This window comes from Homalodisca vitripennis, chromosome 6, assembly GCF_021130785.1.
Source record: "Homalodisca vitripennis isolate AUS2020 chromosome 6, UT_GWSS_2.1, whole genome shotgun sequence".
Taxonomy (NCBI): Eukaryota; Metazoa; Arthropoda; class Insecta; order Hemiptera; family Cicadellidae; genus Homalodisca; species Homalodisca vitripennis.
Window position 1 is genome coordinate 156,047,891 of NC_060212.1, and position 18,871 is coordinate 156,066,761.

Sequence of the window (18,871 nt, forward strand, 5' to 3'; positions counted from 1 at the left end):
GTGAAACATGTATACGGTAAATCAAATACTATACACGAACACTCTTTAGAGGTGAGTAGTGATTCGGGGAATAGTAAAGACAATCAAGCTGCTGATCTCTGAAACCATGTGTTCGTTTAAAATTTATGAATAAAGTCAAATTTAAATTTAACTGAAAAGAATTTTTATCATGAAGGGTACATTGGTGGTGAGTTTATTAAGACTATTGACACTGGGGTACACAAAAACAAGAGACTTGACCTTGAACTGATGAGACACCACCTACACTGGACTAGGTCTATATTTACTGACCTACATTTCTGAATTTCTACTTTTGGGGAAAACTACATTTGGCAAACAACATGAGCGGAAATACTATTCCCATTTGAATACACACACGACCTTCAATATACGTCACCATGTGAGCAGTTACCTACAACATATGACATCACCAACATCGGGCTGTTCATAACCAAACTATTACATATGACGTCACCAACGTTGGGCAATTAATTTTGACCTGTACACCAAAATTCTACATATGGGGCAACCAATGTGGATTGTTACATAACCTGACCTTCGTCACTTTCTACAACAACTGTTTTACTGACATCATCTTGTTATGTTGTTTACAAAGTTTTGTTGCGTTTAATCATTCTTTACTACTCAGATGGTAGGTCCAATTTGGCATTTACGTGATAGCAAATAATATTAATAATAATATTTCAAATACCACTGTATTATAGAGACTTTAATCATCTTTACAGTAATGTAAAAATATGCAACAGTTTTGTTCCAATAGAGTTTTTAAAATACTAAAAATGTGAAAATGTTTTTGTGCGACAGAACAGTGAACCATTTCAGTCCAATAGCACCAGAAGCAAGTCATGGTACTTAAACTGGGAGAGGGTTAATTTGTGTTCACTATTCAAAATTCGGATTCAGTGGTAACAAACAGGATATATAGATTAGTCAAAAGAAAAACTTCTTAACTTTATAGGTACAACCTATTTCGTTCTCAACTGTTTGAGAAATAAACATATTTTAACCATGCCAAATTTTATTTTCTTTCCTGCCATTGAACTCAATTTTGAAAAGACTTTTCTTAAAGCAGACGGCTGGAGCTACAGAGACTGATGACGTGGGCTTAGGTGTCAGCAGATGGAATGAGTGATTGAGTGAATAAATTTATAAAAATATATTTATTGTTATATAATAACAGGTTTTTACATTTTAGTTATAATATAAATGGTTTAAAAACAATATTCAGATTTTAACATATAATAGTTTACACAGTTCCACTGAGTACTATGATATTGTACCTGAGAGTAGTCCTCCTCAGTCTCCACATTGCACTCAACGCTGAGTGTGAAGGAGGAGCCGGGAGCCACCCGACCACCTGTGTTGGAGATAGAGAATATTCCGGCTGTCAGGCTTGGGAACTCCTCCACTCTGACGAAAAACACCCGTACATCGGTTACAAAAAACACACACATTGTTAACCACCTATTAAAAATTGTAGCCTTCACAAAAGTATCAAACTAGCTTAATATATTTTAATGGTATCAGTTATCTATGCAACATTCTGAACTCTTTTTCAGGGTCTAAACATACACTTTTCATGTCGCTAGTAATTCTACAAGTTTTCAGAAAGAGTCCATTAAAAGTTGTGAAAAATCTCTGATGTTAACATCTTACAATATTACCTAAGTTCACCATTATTGCATGATTGAAAACCTATGTTTCTTTAAGTGTAGTATGTTTTTAATTTTGTTCCTGTTACTCTCCTTACTAGTTTTCCCAAAAATTCTTGATTGCAGATGAATGATTAAATTATAAACTGTTTTAAGAATAAAATTTCATGCAGGATTATCAAGATGAATACATTTTAGCTGTATATTTTTATATAATTTGTAGAATGAATTGAAATTAAAAATGTTTTTATATACAATGTGCTATTAGAAAGTTCCCAGACTAGGTCTGCTGATAATTTTTCCCAGGTAATTTTTGTTTTATTACCTGGGCTTTTATTGGCTGTTATCCCCTTTAAAATAAGATCCCTTTAAAATTTGAATTGATAAAACGCACCCATAATTTTTTCTACAACTGGAAAGTGTTGAAAAACTGCTTTTTCGGAACTACTTGCGTTTTTTTAATATGTCTTCAACACTGTCAAAACAGTACCTTTCATATGAATTTTCATTTTAGGAAAGAGAGAAAAGTTAAAAGGAGCTAAATCTGGTGAATATACAGGATGTGGAATGGTAGCCGTGTTGTTTTTGGGCAAAAACTGTGTTGTTTTCAAGGAAGCGTGAGATGGTGTTGTCATGATGCAACAGCCAGTTTTTGCCTTCCACGAATAAGGCCTTTTAGATGCATATTCCCTCAAACGCCTGAAAAAGACAAACTGAAAGTCAGAGTTCACTGTAACCACAACTGTAACAACCATAAAACCAACTTTCACTACCAGTTATGATCCTAGATTTGAATGTGGAGTCACTTTCAGATATCTCTCCACACATCAACACGTCGCTTTTTCTAATCGACAGTCAAAAGCTGAGGCAAAAATGTTGCGGCAACTCGATACCTGCCTAGGTTTTGGTTAAAATTTCTTGAAAGCTTTCACAGCTTCTACCGACACTACTACATTTGTCTAGTTATTTATTGTCTGACAATGGTCTTCTTGAATGAGGTGCAGAATTTTTCTAACAACTTCATCTGTTTTGCTTGTGGAAGGGCGTCCTGAACAATGATAATCTTCATTTGAAGTTCTGCCAGCCTTGAAACAAGTGTACCACTCAAAAACCTGTGTTCTGCTCAGTGAATATACTTCAAAAGCTTCTTGAAGCACTGCAAAAGTTTCTGTTACTTATTTCTTAAGTTTATAGCAAAACTTGACGCAAGCCTGTCGCTCAAAATTATCAGCGATCACAAAAATCGTTACGTAATGACAACATGCAACAAAAAACCACAACTTGTGGGATTATCACAGCAGAGGCTACTAGCACGCCGGCTTATACAGTCACGTGCAAAAACTGGTGAGTACAGTCTGGGAACTTTCTGATACCACCTTGTATTTGAGGTGGAGTCAGTGCTGTTATAGCCCTCTTTACCACTCAACCACAATCAAAAAGTTTATAAAATTATTGGTTACATGTTATTTATTGGATTAAAAAAATTTTCTCATTCTCTAAGTATGCCATAACATTCTTCACTTTGCTTGAGAAATCACTACCTTACACCCTTGAAATTTTGAAGTGTCAAACTGTTTTCATGAAAATTACACAAACATTGAAGAGATGTGTATTTCTCCCACAAATGAAAATATTGATAAATGATAATATTTAAATGAATAGTATGTACGTACACTTAACTATCAATGGCATCTCTCTTAACTTAAAATTCCAAATAGAAATACTGTTTACAGTATTCATAATATAACAATATTACACAGTATTTTTAATGATTTGAATACACACATAAAACGTTGAACATGAATCAATAATTTTTACATAGTTTTGAAAGTGTTTTATCCTGAACAAAAAGAAATAAGTGTAAACATATCTAGTGACATAATGTATATGGCCGATGAAAATTACTAATTTTTTAAGAACATTTTTAAAGATGATGGATGAGACATAGTGTTTTTTTAGATTCTCAAATAAAATATCAATAATCAGAACGGAGACTAAAAACGGAAAAAAAACAATCTGACAAATAACACAATGCCTTCTCACCCTTTATCAACAGTACTGCAAATCACAGGAAAAGGAATTTTTTCTTTATTACACTGCTTGATGTAAATATTAATAGCAGAAAATTTTTTACTACGAGGGTCGTCCACAAAGTAACCTCCGTTTTGAAATAAAAAATAAACTAGTTGAGATACAAAAATTTTATTATATAAATGTTAAAACTGTAGCTTTTCTCTACTTTTCTACATATTCACCATACAAATTCAAGTACTTATCATATCTTTTAACAGTTTTTTAAATTCCGTCTTTAAAAAATCTGCCGCCTGAGAACGTAGCCAACATGTTACAGCGTTTTTAAGCTCTTCATCACTCGCAAACCTCTGAGATGCAAGCCACCGCTTCATGTACGGGAAAAGATGGAAATCACTGGGAGCCAAATCCGGGCTGTAGGGAGGGGTGGTCAAAAACGTTCCATTTGAACTTTTTTCAAAAGTTCTGTCGTTCTTTGAGCTGTATGAGGGCGGGCGTTGTCATGGACAAACACAACACCAGATGTCAGAAGACCACGACGCTTGTTTTGAATTGCTCGTCGTAGCCGTTTTAAGGTTTCACAGTAAGCTGCAGCTGTAATGGTCTTACCATGCTCCATAAATTCAACGAGCAAGTTGCCCTTAGCATCCCAAAAAACTGTAGCCATCAATTTTCTCGCTGAAAAAGATTGGCGAGCTTTCTTCGGCTTGCTTGGCGAAGCGGTATGACCCCATTGCATTGACGGACTACACCTTCGCTCATAATGTTTGGACCATACACCGCACTCAATTCACGACGAATTTCAGCTGCTGTGTAACTTTTCGACCACAGAAATCTTATTACACCACGCACTTCACACGTGGCGGGATTTTCTATCACGGCACTCATGTTTTTACGTTGTACCAAAAGAACGCGCGATCGCACGATGCTCTCCCTTGCACAGCTAGAAGCGTACTGAACGGCTGCTGCGCACACCGATGTGAGAATGGCGGCGCTACCCCCACTACTTATCGTGCCACGCCCAAACGGCGGTTACTTTATGGACGACCCTCGTAAATCCCAGATTTAATTAATCACACTTAACATTATCAATAACTTGAACTAAATACGGACATATATTTCTGAGTCAGACTCATTATCCTCGATATAGTTGAACCAAAACTTTGGGAGATTTAAACCCAATTCATAAACTTCTGGGTATACCTGTGCTATCCAATCCACCCATTGCCAGTGAAGCCCTTCAGTCACTGGTTCCCTTTCAAAATCTTCCACATCACTCATCAATCTTAACCACTTACTTTTTACTAGATGCTTTACTTTTCACTGACTTTCCCTTAGTGCTTTCTTGAGTTTTAGTGCTCTTCCCTTTTGAACTTTTAACACTCTTGTTCTGATCTTGGATTCCTTGGCGTTGCTGCAAATGATTTTTGAAAATAAATTTAGCACAGTAAATATAAATAGGCAATTTAAAATATCTTCTACATGGAAAATATAAACTAAGAGCTTTTTAGAACAAATGCTTTGTTTACCTCTAGAGTTTCCATTTCCACTTGCTCTAGTGTCTTGACGCTAAAAACAAACTCAAATTTTCCAATGTTCTCTACAATGATCGTTTCAATTTTCTTTGTTCCCACCAGAATTGGACCAAAGTTTAATTCTGATTCTGGAATAACTTTGTATCTGGAACACAAAATTACTCTGCATAAAAAAACTATGAATTTTAGATTTATATTGAAGAAAATTTTGAAACTGAAAGTAACAAAACTAATTTTACACCAGAATGTTTTCATCTTTAAAATAGCTCAGTGCTATCCAGTGCCCCTATATATTGAAGTAATGCAACATATTGAACATAGAGCTCCTGTGCATACACAATAATTCACTTTTTTAGTTTTGATAATGATTAAAATCACCAAATAATTTTACAATTTGGTAATTTGTTTTGTGGGGCTACACTCTTGTATAAGAGATCAAATCAAATCAAATCATTTATTGTCAGGACACTACAATAGTGTATAACAACGTCAACAAGTTATAACATGTGAAACCAGTTAAAGAAGCATACTATTACTAGCATTACTAGCATTGTAAAATTCATTTACACTATATATACACTTCTTAAGCAACATGTTTTTTATGGAGGTTTCAAACCTAGGCCTAGATAATATATGAATTTTTATATGTTCAGGTAAAGCATTGTACAATTTGATTCCCAGATACCTAAAGCTACTTTGCGTGCTTGTGTATTTATTTACACTTCATCAGCAACAGATCATTCCTATTTCTCGTAAAATAGTTATGGTTATCACTAAGGCTAACAAGGTCATTCAAGTTATCTTTAACATACATCAAAACACTTAATACATAAACGGATGGCAGGGTTAAAATATTAAACTTTGCAAACCAAGCTTTACAGTGATCTCTGTTAGATACACCAGCAATCAATCTAACAGCCCTTTTTTTGCAGAATAAAAAGTTTTGTTGCATACTGTGTATTGCCCCATAAGGTGATTCCATAAGTGATAAAGCTATGAACATAAGCATAGTATACAAACAATAAATAATCAGTTGAAATTGTGCCCTTTAATGCCCTAATTAAGAAAAACACCTTTAGCAACTCGAGAGGCTATATAGTTAATATGATCATGCCACTTGAGATTCGACTGAACATATATTCCAAGAAACTTAATACTATTTTCACTACTTTTACTGTAAAAATTAAGAAGTAGGTCTTGAACTTTTCCAATGTTTATGCAAAGTTTATTTGCAGAACACCAATCCAAGACAGTAGAATTCTTATCGCTAAGTTTATTTACACTGTCCAAGGCTGATTCAGTACTAACCAATAGCCCCAAGTCATCTGCAAAGAGATAAGTATTTACACAGCTGTCATTTAGATTTCCTGGGAGGTCATTTATAAAAAGAATAAATAATGTTGGCCCCAGTATTGAGCCTTGCGGCACTCCAAAGTTAACAGGTTTAGTTACTGAATATGAGCCATTTAAATATACACATTGTGACCTATTTGTCAGATAAGAGTTAAAAAAATCTAAAACTAATTGATTAAAACCATAAAATTTCAATTTATTGACTAGAATACTATGTTCAACAGTATCAAAATGTACATGAATGTACATGTATTCATGTATTTACATGAATTCTTCATTATGGCCGTTTCAGAACTGAACGTATGGGTAGATTTTGTCCGCTGAGTTACTTTGCACATGTGTGAACATGTAAGACACATTTGGCGATTCAGCGACAATCAATAATATATAGTTAAAAATAAACTGATATGGGAATGGATCTTTTGCATAAACCTCAATACTCTTCTTTGTATTGTGTTGGGTAATAATTCAAATGAAGGATCAAATCAAATTTAAATATTTCATAATGAAATAACCATTAAATGAAACACACACAGTAAACACAAAATAGAAGTTTAGCACATAACTATGATAAATAAAATATTGAGGTTAGGTCATATGCACAGGTAACAAATGTATTATCCTCATTTCTTCATAAATATGGACAGCATAAGTCTCATGTCCACACAGGTGCAGATCATTTAAAGATCCAAAATCAAACATGCAGCACATAGGAAAAGTCTAGTGGTGAAGCAGTTAAAATTTAAAGTTATACTCACTGTGAGGTGAAAGCGTCTATAGTAACATTGATGGGTACTGCAGCAACTGGCTGTGTCTGGGGAGCAGTATCCACCAGCCATACCTTGAACACCGGCACACTGCTGATGTGTACAGGGTGTGGGCATAGACAGCAGACCTGCCAACAGAACAACCACAACACCCTGTAAGCAACTGGTTTTTGTATTTATTATTTATTCTTAAATTCGCTTCGTCTGGAGTGCGGTAATTTGCTTTTTTGCACTGCAGGCTGTGGCGGCACTGTTGGTCGAAAAGAGGGGAGAGTGGGCGTGGCTTATAGTGGCTGACGGGAGATTTTTATTCCTCCGCGTTCCAGTTGCCATCATGCAGTGGACACGAGAGGAGAGGTCGTTTTGTGTTGAAGCATATTTTTCAAATGCCCACTTGATCATTGCAGTGCAGCATGCTTTTTGTTTACGATTCGCTGTTCCCCCACGCGGACGTGTTCCTGGTCGGCAATCAATTGTAAATTGGGTAACTGCATTCAGAACAACAGGGAATGTGTCATGTGTATGAAGGGGACCTCAGAGAAGGATTACAACACCGGAAAACATCGATAGAGTTAGAGCAGCAGTACTGCAATCTCCAAAACGCTCTGCTCGGAAGCAATCACTTGCTCTTGGCATTTCAAGACGTTCTCTCCACCGGATTCTTCATGATGAACTGAGATTTCACCCGTATAAAATGTGCATGGTCCATCAATTGTCAGCACGGGACTATTTGACACGGCGTACTTCTTGTGAAGACATGCTTGCAACTATACCGCGTGACAAGCAAAACATGCGCTACTGGAGTGAAACAAACCCCAGAGAAGTCCACCAGAGACCTCTGTATTCGGACCGCGTCACTGTGTGGTGTGCCATATCACGAGTAGGCATCATTGGCCCTTACTTTTTTCAGGATAACTGTCGTGCCATAACTGTGAACTCCAAACGGTACTTGACTATGATACAGGATTTTTTTCAGCCGGCTCTTGAGGCAATGCAATTAGAGGATACATGTTTCCAACAGGATGGTGCCACTGCACACACAGCGAGGGTTACCATGAATTGTTTGAGGCAAATGTTTCCTGGACGGCTTATCTCTTTGAGGGGTGATGTGAACTGGCCGACACGCTCACCAGACAGCCCCATGCGATTTTTTCCTTTGGGGTTACCTGAAGTCGTGTATATCAACCGTCCCAACACCTTGGAAGACCTAAGGAACAATATTGAGGCTGAAATTAGAATAGAATACCAGTCGACATGCTTGTTAGAGTTAATGAAAATTTCATAAAACGTATGCAGCAGTGTGTGGATGCCGAAGGTCGACATTTGCCAAATACATTATTTAAAACCATGTAATTTAAAAATTCCCTTACTGTTAAATATAATTAAAATAAAAAATAATTTTTTCTAAGGTTCATAATTTTTTTATTTCGTTTCCAAATCAGCAAATTACCGCGCTCTACCCTGTATTTAAAAATATGTTTCTGCAACTGGTGTAGTTATAACAAAATGTACAAAGATATACAAGAGCTGTTGGATTAGTCAGGTCGAATTAGAGAGAATGATTTACCCATGGGGTCTGACTTACTCAAAAAGGAAGAGCCAAAAAAAGTTTTATTATTAGTCCATATTGATGTCAAAGACCTCTTATAGTAACTTATGTTAGTTTGTCTGAGCTTCATCTCTCTGTTCCTTTACACGCTTCTTATGCTAAAAAATATTTTATTATTTGTTACTACTATTTTATTATCAATACGCACCTTTACTTGTACTTGTTTTTCTAGTTTAGGTAAAATTCCACTTTTTGGAGTGAATGTAAACATTTTTTCTGCATCGAAGCCAATGTTTGCTTCTTCATTGAACTTTATCCTGTTAAAAGATATGTGTAAATTAGTATATATTTACAAATTCAGCTTTGTATTGGCCTGAATTATAATTAAAGAAAGCAATTTGCCTGATGAAGTGAAGCCAGAGGTTTTGCATGATGTCTATGTACAATGGTTATTTTATGATAGTTCATAAAACATGGCCGCCAATATGAAGAATTAGTGAGGGGATTGAAACGTGTTTTTAGCTGAGAAAAGATTATGATAAATCATAAAATGCTCACCTCAAGTTATCATAGAGACTGAGTTAAACGAACTATTAAGTGTTATTATATACTTACCCAAGTTTTAAAGATCATAAAAAATCAATCACTGTCACACAATAAACGGGTATTGTAACTACCACAATAAACACATTTTACTATTGCAAAGCATGTCAATCCCAGGACTTATCAAGTAACTTACACCAAGTAAATATAAATCTTGATTAAAATAAAGCTATACACCCTTGTGAAATAAGTAAAGAACCAATTAGTGCCGTTATAAGTGATAAGCTCCAACTTACTACCAACAGTGACATATTATTCCCGATTCACCAGCAATTACCAGCCTTGCAATATATGTCACATTGGAGCACTGACCTAGAATTGCTGACTGTGAAATATTTATCTATATCTGACTGAATTTCAAACATGAGTGAAATAAAGAATACAAGTGCAGTAATTATTAACACATTTTGAACTGGTAACAGTAGTTGTGTACTGACTCAGCCTTACAATTGGCTGTTTTGAGTATTATTATACTTAAAGTTTTCATTACATATTTTAAATCAAGATTCATATTTTTCCCCTGGATACCAATAATCAGTATTTAAATAGATTTCCATATATCTTTAGTCAGGAATCCAAAAACAAAATTGCGCTTACGTGTTTCGATGTTACATCATTGTTAAAGCAGTATTATACCAAAGTAAACTCTTTACTGCTCAATAAAGCTTTTTTTAATAATGAAACTTCATTAAGTACTGAAGAATATTCAAAATTTTGATCAACAAGAAGGCCAGGACCAAGAAATCCCCCTAGTACTAGCTGCTCAGCCAGGCACTCTCCTTCTTCGAGAAAATGAAGAACTTAAATAGGAACTGGTAAATTGTTAACATGAAAATGCTAAAATGTCAACTGAAGTATGTAGTTTGAAAAATACCTTAAAAATGCTGAAGACCTAGAAGATGTCCTGAAACTCTCTGAAGAAACAGTTTCTACTCTAAAAGATATTGAAATCCAGCATTATCTTAACAGAAAACAAATTCAAGAAATATAGCAAAAAAAAATCATCAACCAAGCTGAGAGTGAAAAAGTGGCATTTGTTAAATACCACTATTACTGACATACAAAAACAACTGACAGAAAACAGATACTCTTTATCTTAAAACTCAAATGCAACATCTATTCTGCATTGAGGAAAAATTTAAAAAAAGAAATAAAAGTTAAGAATAAGAAGCTTAAATGCAGACTAATCAGGCTCTTTTGTCAGGAAAAATTAAAAATAAAGAGGAAACAATAAATTTCTACATAAAAACTTCCTTTATAATGTCAAAATGAACCTTTCAGCTTGAAATTTCATTCCATAACACATCGAACCATTTTAATTCAACTAATGAACTATTGATAGGTGATTGAAATGAAAGCAAAAGTTTTTCTAGGAATACACAAAATCTCACTGATATTTTGATAGGATGAACTACAAGGAGAGGCAACCAAATTCCTACAAAAAAAAACCACCTATGACATCAAAAATACAACAAAAACATCAACTTACAGCACCAGAAAAAATCTCCAGGCTTGTCTAGTCACTGCAACACCAGCCTTTCAAAGAACTTCAATTACAGCCCACGTAGTTTCCAGAGTCTCATCTACCAGGAAGTTGGCATTTAAAGAAACCAATAATATTCACCCAAGCAAATCCATTGAAAGTCCCAATGAGATTAACCATTTTTAGAGACACCTCCAATAACAAAACTGCTGGAGCTAACTACACAAAAGGAACTGCAGAATTAAAAATATTCCATCTAAATGTTGACCATCTCTCCAACAAAATAGACATTATGAGCCACCTTCTTGCCATTATAAATCCTAATATGTTAATAATAACAAAACATTGCCATTCAAAGACAAACTTAGAGAACATCTACTTAGAGGGTTATTCACTAATTGAAAGTTCCTGGTGAGTGGACCAACAAAAGGGGGGGTGTCGCAATTTTGTCGAAAAATGAGATTACAATTTATGAAGCTGGTCTGGATGAAAAAAAAACATAGTGTGGAGCTAGTCTGTGAAATGTTTGTAATAAAATTGACATTCAAAAAAAGATCTTTTTACATTACTGAAATATAAAATACACTACTTCAATCTGCTTGTCAAAGTTTATGCAATTGTATTCATAAATCTGTCAAAAGCTTCTGTAAATAAGATTCATGGATCTGTCAAAAGCTTTTGATAGCATATCTCATGACATTTTACTCGAGAAATTGAAAAATTTAGGAATCAATAACATCCATCTAAGATGGTTTGAAACATATCTTTCCAATAGAAAACAGTATGTTGAGATATCTCACATAGAAAATAACAAATTACAAAAATTTCAATCTAACATCCAAATAGTAAGAAATGGAGTAGTACCTCAAGGATCTATTTTGGGTCCTTTATTATTTATTTGTTATATAAGGGAAATGCCAAAGTGCCTTAGTATTCTTGAAAATAACAAAAACCAGCTCTGTTTATTTGCAGATGACTCAAACTTAATCATTTCTGCCAAAACAGAAGCTGAATTAGAAATAACTGTGTATTTGGAACTTTCAAAATTACAAACATTTTTCATTGACAACAAATTAGTTCTAAATACGGAGAAAACTAACTTTATTTCTTTCAGTACCAAACAAAGTAGAAAACACTCAAGTCCCAATATCTTATTAAATGATTCCTGTTTGGGTCAAGTTCGCAATACAAAATTTCTAGGACTAATCATAGACAACAACCTTAGCTGGGATTTGCATATTGAACAGGTGATAAATCGTATCAATTCTGGAATATATGCTATTAAAAGACTGTCTTACTTATGCAGCTTATCAGCTTTAAAGATGGTCTTTCATGCCCACATTCAATCCCATATTGCATATGGAATAGGTGTGTATGGAGGAACCACAAATCAAAATTTTAATAAAATTCTTATCTTGCAAAAAAAAGCGCTGCGAATAATGTTAAAAATTGATAAGGAAGAATCAGTTAAAAATCATTTCACTGAACTAAATATTTTAACAGTGCATAGCCTTTACATTTTAGAATGTGTGATGTATGTTAAGACTCATCAGTCCAGTTTCAAGAGTCACTGTGAAAATCATACATATAACACTAGAAATAAGAAGGAATTAGTATTACCTAAGCATAATTTGGAGTATTATAAAAAAAAAACTTCTTATGCTGGAATAAAATTTTTAAAATCAATTCCAAAAATAATATCAAGTGTTCGAGACATAAAGAAGTTCAAATCAATGTTAAAAAAGTATTTAATTCAAAAGGCATTTTATTCATTTGAAGAATTTTATACAATATTATGATTTTACTCATAACTATTATAGTAACTTATTTTTAGTGACGCTATTTATTGTACTCATGTGCAAAATATAAATAAAGATATTAAATAAAAAATAAAAAAAATATTTATGGATTCATTAAAGTACTATTAATGTTATTATTTGAATGGCAGATTACGACAATGTAACGAGTCGAGTTAGACAAAGAAAAAAAATGAGATAAATAGAAATAAAAAAGAAAATAAAAATAGATAAATATAATCAATCAAAAGTTGAAAAATGTGTGGTATTTGAAAATTACTTTATGTTTTAAAGAAACAAAAATATTTAAATGTTTATTTAGAAATAAATGTTAATATACAAAAATATTTACAAGAAAAGGAGAATAAAGAGAATCATAAATCAACTTACTGGTATGTTACATCATATTTTCCTTTGTTTTTCAATATGATGGTTTGAGTTTCGGGCTCTCCAACTTGGACGGTATCAAAATTGATTTCAGAATATTTTTCTGTTGGGAATATGATGTCAACTAAAACGTCGACTGACTCTAAGACAATTTCGAGTGACTCTGTCATAAATGGCTCTCCTCTAAACTCATCATCGTAGACCTAGAAAAATAATGAACAACACAAAATTAATCTAAACAGACTGGTTTTCCTTTTCAAAGGATTATAAGGAGCTTAAATACTGTGCATTTCTTCTATTGAGCATGCTTCACCAAACACACTGAATAGTAGATTCTGGGCTGAGGTCTACATAAACTGATATGAAGTAATAAATTGGTAAAACTACAACTTATTCCTAAGTAACCATTTTGGAAACTCTTTAAACAATACTAATTTCACTGTCTACTTGTATTTAAATTCACAACCAAAGTAGACTGTTGTGGTTTTTAATCTATAACTTTTACTATGGAATATAAAGCTGACTGGTAAGCCCATTCAAATACAAGTTATTTTTATTGTTTTAGCTTTTCTGAAACTTGTTCTGTTCTAAGGTAAAAAGTTATGAAATTATTTAATGACAGGCCTCAGATATAAAACAGTATTTTGTATAACCATAATTTATACAGTGTGTTCGATCAGCTTATGGATCAGACCTTGTGTTTAGTGTTCCTCAAAGTTTGGTGAAATTTAGTGGTAAATTTTAAAGATATTAATTAACATTTTATATCAATATAAAGAACACACTTTTATCTTTTATACAAAATACAGTTTTAACATTTTTTATTGGTGATAATTATTTTATTGATTGTTTTAAATGTTTTATTCATGTTTTATTTGATATCAAGAGGAGATTGAATAAATGATAAACTCTGAGTTAGCACAGCCAGCAGGTGACCCTGAGTTGGACCTTGGACTCTGTCTCAGATAAGATATCTCTACTGATTACTGATTATTGAACTCTAGAAATATTATTTCTCAGGACTCTTTAACCTGGCAATATTTGACCAGACTCATTTTATGCTTGTCTTGATATTTACTTTGACATTGATGTGTAGATCAGATAAAAGACTCATATAGGGCTTGTCTAACCTGGTCAAAGTCAACTGGTAAAAACTCAACAGATCATCTTGTGCAGGATATTAAACTGTCTTCTGCTTTGTTTATAAACAAACAGACAGCTCAGCATACCATTTTCTTAAACTAATACAGTTTCGTTTGAATATTTATAGTTGTACATTAATAGGATTATTGTCATACAATTAATAAAATGGTTAAAAATGTCCAAATAAAATATCCTTGTAGCATATGTAGTAAAAATGTCAGTAAGTGTAGCAAGGCTTTGTTATGTAGCAGAAACTGTTCCAAATGGACTCATTTTAAATGTTCTAATCTAAACTTAGAAGAATACAACAAATTCTCAAAATCAAAAAATTGGGTTTGTGAAAATTGTTTAGAACCAAATGAAGAAGAACAAGAAGCAATTTTATCACATGATATAACTAATACATTGTTAAAAGAGGTAGAGAGTTTAAATAAGGTTGTAGTAACCCTTAACTGTGATTTGGAAGAGGCCTTTCAAAAAGTACAAAACCTTCAAATAGAAAAAGTTACACTGGAAAATTTGCTATTAAAAAGAGAGGAAGAAATAATTAAGTTAGAAAGTTTAATTAATAAAAACAAGGTTTCCTTGAAACAGAACATTACTCAGCCATCGGAATTTATCTTACCTTTGAGTAACAGTTTTCAGTTGCTTGGTGAAAATACGGATATGTGTAAGTCAGCTGATTATCAAGAAAGTGATTTCCCTCCTCTACAAACCCCTAAGTTCATCTCCAGAAAGCCGCAACGAAATAATCTAATCCCAAATGTTATCAGGGCAGTAGCTTCCAAACACAAGGGCATAAAAAATACTGTGGTGCCTGCGAAAGAGGCAAGAGACATCCTCTCTTCAAACAAAAGTACAAGGGAAAACAAAGTACCCTCGAGGGAAGTGCACTGATAGTAACTATCAAGCAAATATTGACAATACACTAAATAGAGTTAGTATGAATGACCAAAGTAAATTTTTGATTTGTTCTGACAGTCATGGGAGAGATTTGGCTTGGTACATTAACAAGAATCAAAGAACCCGAACTGCTGTTGGGTTTGTGAGGCCAGGTGGTAGGAGCAGTGAAATTCTAAATCACAGAAATATTACAAATGAGTTAAAAACCAAGAATGATGTCCTGGTGATTATTTGTGGCTCTAATGACATCTCTAAAAATGAGGCTGATGTTGCAATAGATAGTATGGAGAGTACAATAAAAAAAACTGGGAACAATAAAATTATTCTGGTTGACTTGCCAATTAGATACGACCTCCCGCTGTGGTCAAGTGTTAACAAACTGCAAAGAAAAACTAATATTGCAATAAAAGAGCTATGCAGTAAATATGATAATGTATCTATTGTGGAAGTAAGCAAAGCAATGAGACAGCTGCACACTCGTCATGGATTACATCTAAACTCAAAGGGGGAAAAAAAATGGCTAGCCAAGCAAAATTTGTGACGCTGTTGTGGAAGTACATGAGGAAATTTCAACACCTATTAGCAGCAGCCCAGTGACTATTGAAGAGGTTCTCAGAGAAGCACCTACACCATCACCCCTACCATCATCCACCAGTCCAGTCATTACAGCGAGTACACCACAACTTTTTTTAGAAACTATAGCCAACAAGATGAAAGAAACCTAAACTCGGCCAATTCAACCTATGTAAGAACTTTAAGTAATGATGTTCACAATTTAATATTAGCACCCCCAAATAATGACAAGATCTCAAGAAATTCATTTAATATCTTATTTGGAAATGTTCAATGCTTGACTAACAAAGTCCTAGAAATAGAAATGTGTTTAAAAGAAATAAATTACTCGGTACTGTGCATAGTGGAGCATTGGCTTAGTGAAGACAATTTTGAACTCTTTAACTTCACAGGTTACAAACTCGCTACAATATTTTACAGAGTCTCCAGTAGTCACGGAGGTTCTGGTATTTATGTAAAAGAAGATCTAAAAGTAAAAGAAGTTGATGTTAAAGAATTTTGTGTCGAGATGCAATTCGAAGTTTCTGCAGTCAAACTCAGTGACCAAAAGTTATTAATAGTATCCTTGTATAGGCCCAGTGGTGGAAAACAATAACATTTTTTTTGAAAAATTGGAAAAATCTACTGGATTATTTGATTAAATTTAAGATTGACATAGTGCTGTGTGGCGACCTGAATATAGAAGCAAATGGGAACAATACTACAACTGTAAAGCTTCATAATCTCTTGAGAACTGCTGGCCTTTATTGTTTCCAATTTTAGGCCAACAAGAGGCTTAGCCTGCATTGACTACACAATAACAAACATTAGACCATCAGACTACAACGTTAATGTTCTTGATCTTTTAATATCTGACCACAGTTTTTTATCCTTTAACATTTATGACCGGCTAATGGCAGCTTCAAAAGAAGTTACACAGGTTCAACGACTTGAAAGACCTTTCAGACCATTACCTGGGCCTGCAGTTGAAGATTTTAAACTTTGTCTACAGAATATTGACTGGGGTGTAACTCTTAAAGGATTAAGTGCTGAAGAAATGTATAATAAGTTTCACAATGTGTTTATAGGCTGGATGAATATTTATTTGCCAATGAGGAACTCAAGAACAAATAACTTCAAGAATTACCATAAACCTAAAGGTCTGCGCAACTGGTACACTCCTCAGTTGGCAAAAATGAAAGAAATGGTTATGTCACTTTTTAATATTTCACAAGCGACTGAAGATCCCAGGGATGCTAAAAATTATAAATTGGCCAAGATCAATTACAAGAGTGCTCTAAAACAAGCTAAATTTCATGCTAACCAAGAATTTATTCAGTCCTCAAGCAACACTTGCAAAGCTGCGTGGCAAATTATAAAACATGAGACTCAACCGAAACAACAACAACATGCTACTCCGGATGCTGATTCTTTCAACGAATACTTCATTTCGGTAGTGGATGAAATCCGAGAGAAAATCCCCGCAGCAAATACAAAGGCAGATGAGCTCCTAGAGGTGCAACACTTACCTTTACATCAGTCTTTCGCCTGGCAGCCTATAGAGTATAGTGATATTGTGAAAGTAATTTTAAAGTTAAAAAGTTCCAAAAGCTGTGATATTTATAATGTTTCAAATAATTTAGTGAAATTGGTGTGCAGTGGAGTGAATATCCCTCTCACCATGTGTCTAAATGCGATGCTTAAAGAGGGAATCTTTCCTAGTAAATTAAAAGTGTCAAAGGTTGTGCCAATCTTTAAGAAGGGTGATCATAGGAGTGTTAAATCGTACAGGCCTATCTCTCTGGTACCAGTTTTTTCTAAAGTCTTTGAAGCCATCATTAAAACCCAGATTAACTTATATTTTGAAACAAATAATCTCTTTAGTTGTAGTCAGTTTGGTTTTAGAGCCGGGATGTCGACAACCGATGCAGTTGGGGGACTTGTTTCGGGCGTCTTGGCTGGTTTCGATGCAGGCTTTGACACCTGTGCAGTTTTATGCGACCTCTCCAAGGCCTTCGACTGTGTCGATCACGACATCCTGTTGAGAAAACTTAAATTCTATGGTGTAACAGGCATTCAAAATTCTTTGTTTAAATCCTACCTCAGTTATCGGCAACAAAACATTTTTACTAATGGCAATCTTTCTAAATCTTCTGAGGTAAAGTTTGGCGTGCCACAGGGATCAGTTCTGGGCCCTACTTTATTTCTAATTATGGTTAACGATCTTGAGTACAAAGTGAGTTATAAATCAGTAATGTTTGCTGATGATGTCACTTTTTTTACAACAGTAAATAATCAAAATGAAAGAGAGCTTAAACTAAGATGTATGATCGATGAAGCAGATGAATGGTATAAATCAAATGTTCTGTTGTTGAATTTAGAAAAAACTCAAAATATGGTTTTCTCCTTAAGAGTCCAAGCTGATTGTAATGATAATGTGGTTAATTTACTAGGTATCACTCTGGATTCAAAGTTGACCTGGCATTCTCATATAAATAATGTATGTAAAAAAATTGAGCAGGGTCATATATCTCTTGTACCATTTGAGGCACTGTGTAGACAAACACTATCTTAGAATGGTTTACTTTGCCCTTTTTCAAGGTGTAATCACATATGGACTATTATTATGGGGTAATTGTAGCAGTATAAATGAAGTATTGATTATTCAAAAGAAAGCAGTCAGAATTCTCAACAACGCCCATTGTCTTGAGCACTGTAGACCCTTCTTTATTTGCAGTAAAATACTAACTGTTATAAATCTATACATTTTTATCTTGTCTACTTTTTGCAAAAAAATAATGTTAATAATTATGTCCTCAATGAGCATGTTCACTCTTATGCTACTAGGAATTCTCACCAAATTCATGTACCTTTTGCTAGGTTAAGTAAAACTAAATTATCTTATGAAATTGTTAGCATAAGGTTATTTAATAGACTGCACATTTCTGCTCATTATAGTAGCTTCAATAGTTTTAGAAATATTTTATACGATTGGCTGTTGAACAATCCTTTTTACAAAATTGACGAGTTCTTTAAAAGTGATATATCTAGTCTAGTCTTCCAAAGTTAGTCTGTAGGTAGTTTTAACTGTATATG

The 18,871-nt window shown here is 34.0% G+C and overlaps 1 protein-coding gene across 1 annotated transcript in view; it reads right to left on the bottom strand.

The window, feature by feature from the left end:
- The window catches only part of LOC124365041 (hydrocephalus-inducing protein-like), a 213,041-nt gene that overhangs the window by 34,555 nt on the left and 159,615 nt on the right, over positions 1 to 18,871 (bottom strand). Inside the window, exons 44-49 of the mRNA XM_046820939.1 lie at positions 13,181 to 13,380; positions 9,117 to 9,225; positions 7,351 to 7,487; positions 5,234 to 5,384; positions 5,003 to 5,118; positions 1,302 to 1,431 (exon numbers count right to left, since the gene is read on the bottom strand). Coding sequence (XP_046676895.1) covers positions 1,302 to 1,431; positions 5,003 to 5,118; positions 5,234 to 5,384; positions 7,351 to 7,487; positions 9,117 to 9,225; positions 13,181 to 13,380 — 843 coding nt within the window. The remainder of the gene's footprint in view (positions 1 to 1,301; positions 1,432 to 5,002; positions 5,119 to 5,233; positions 5,385 to 7,350; positions 7,488 to 9,116; positions 9,226 to 13,180; positions 13,381 to 18,871) is intronic.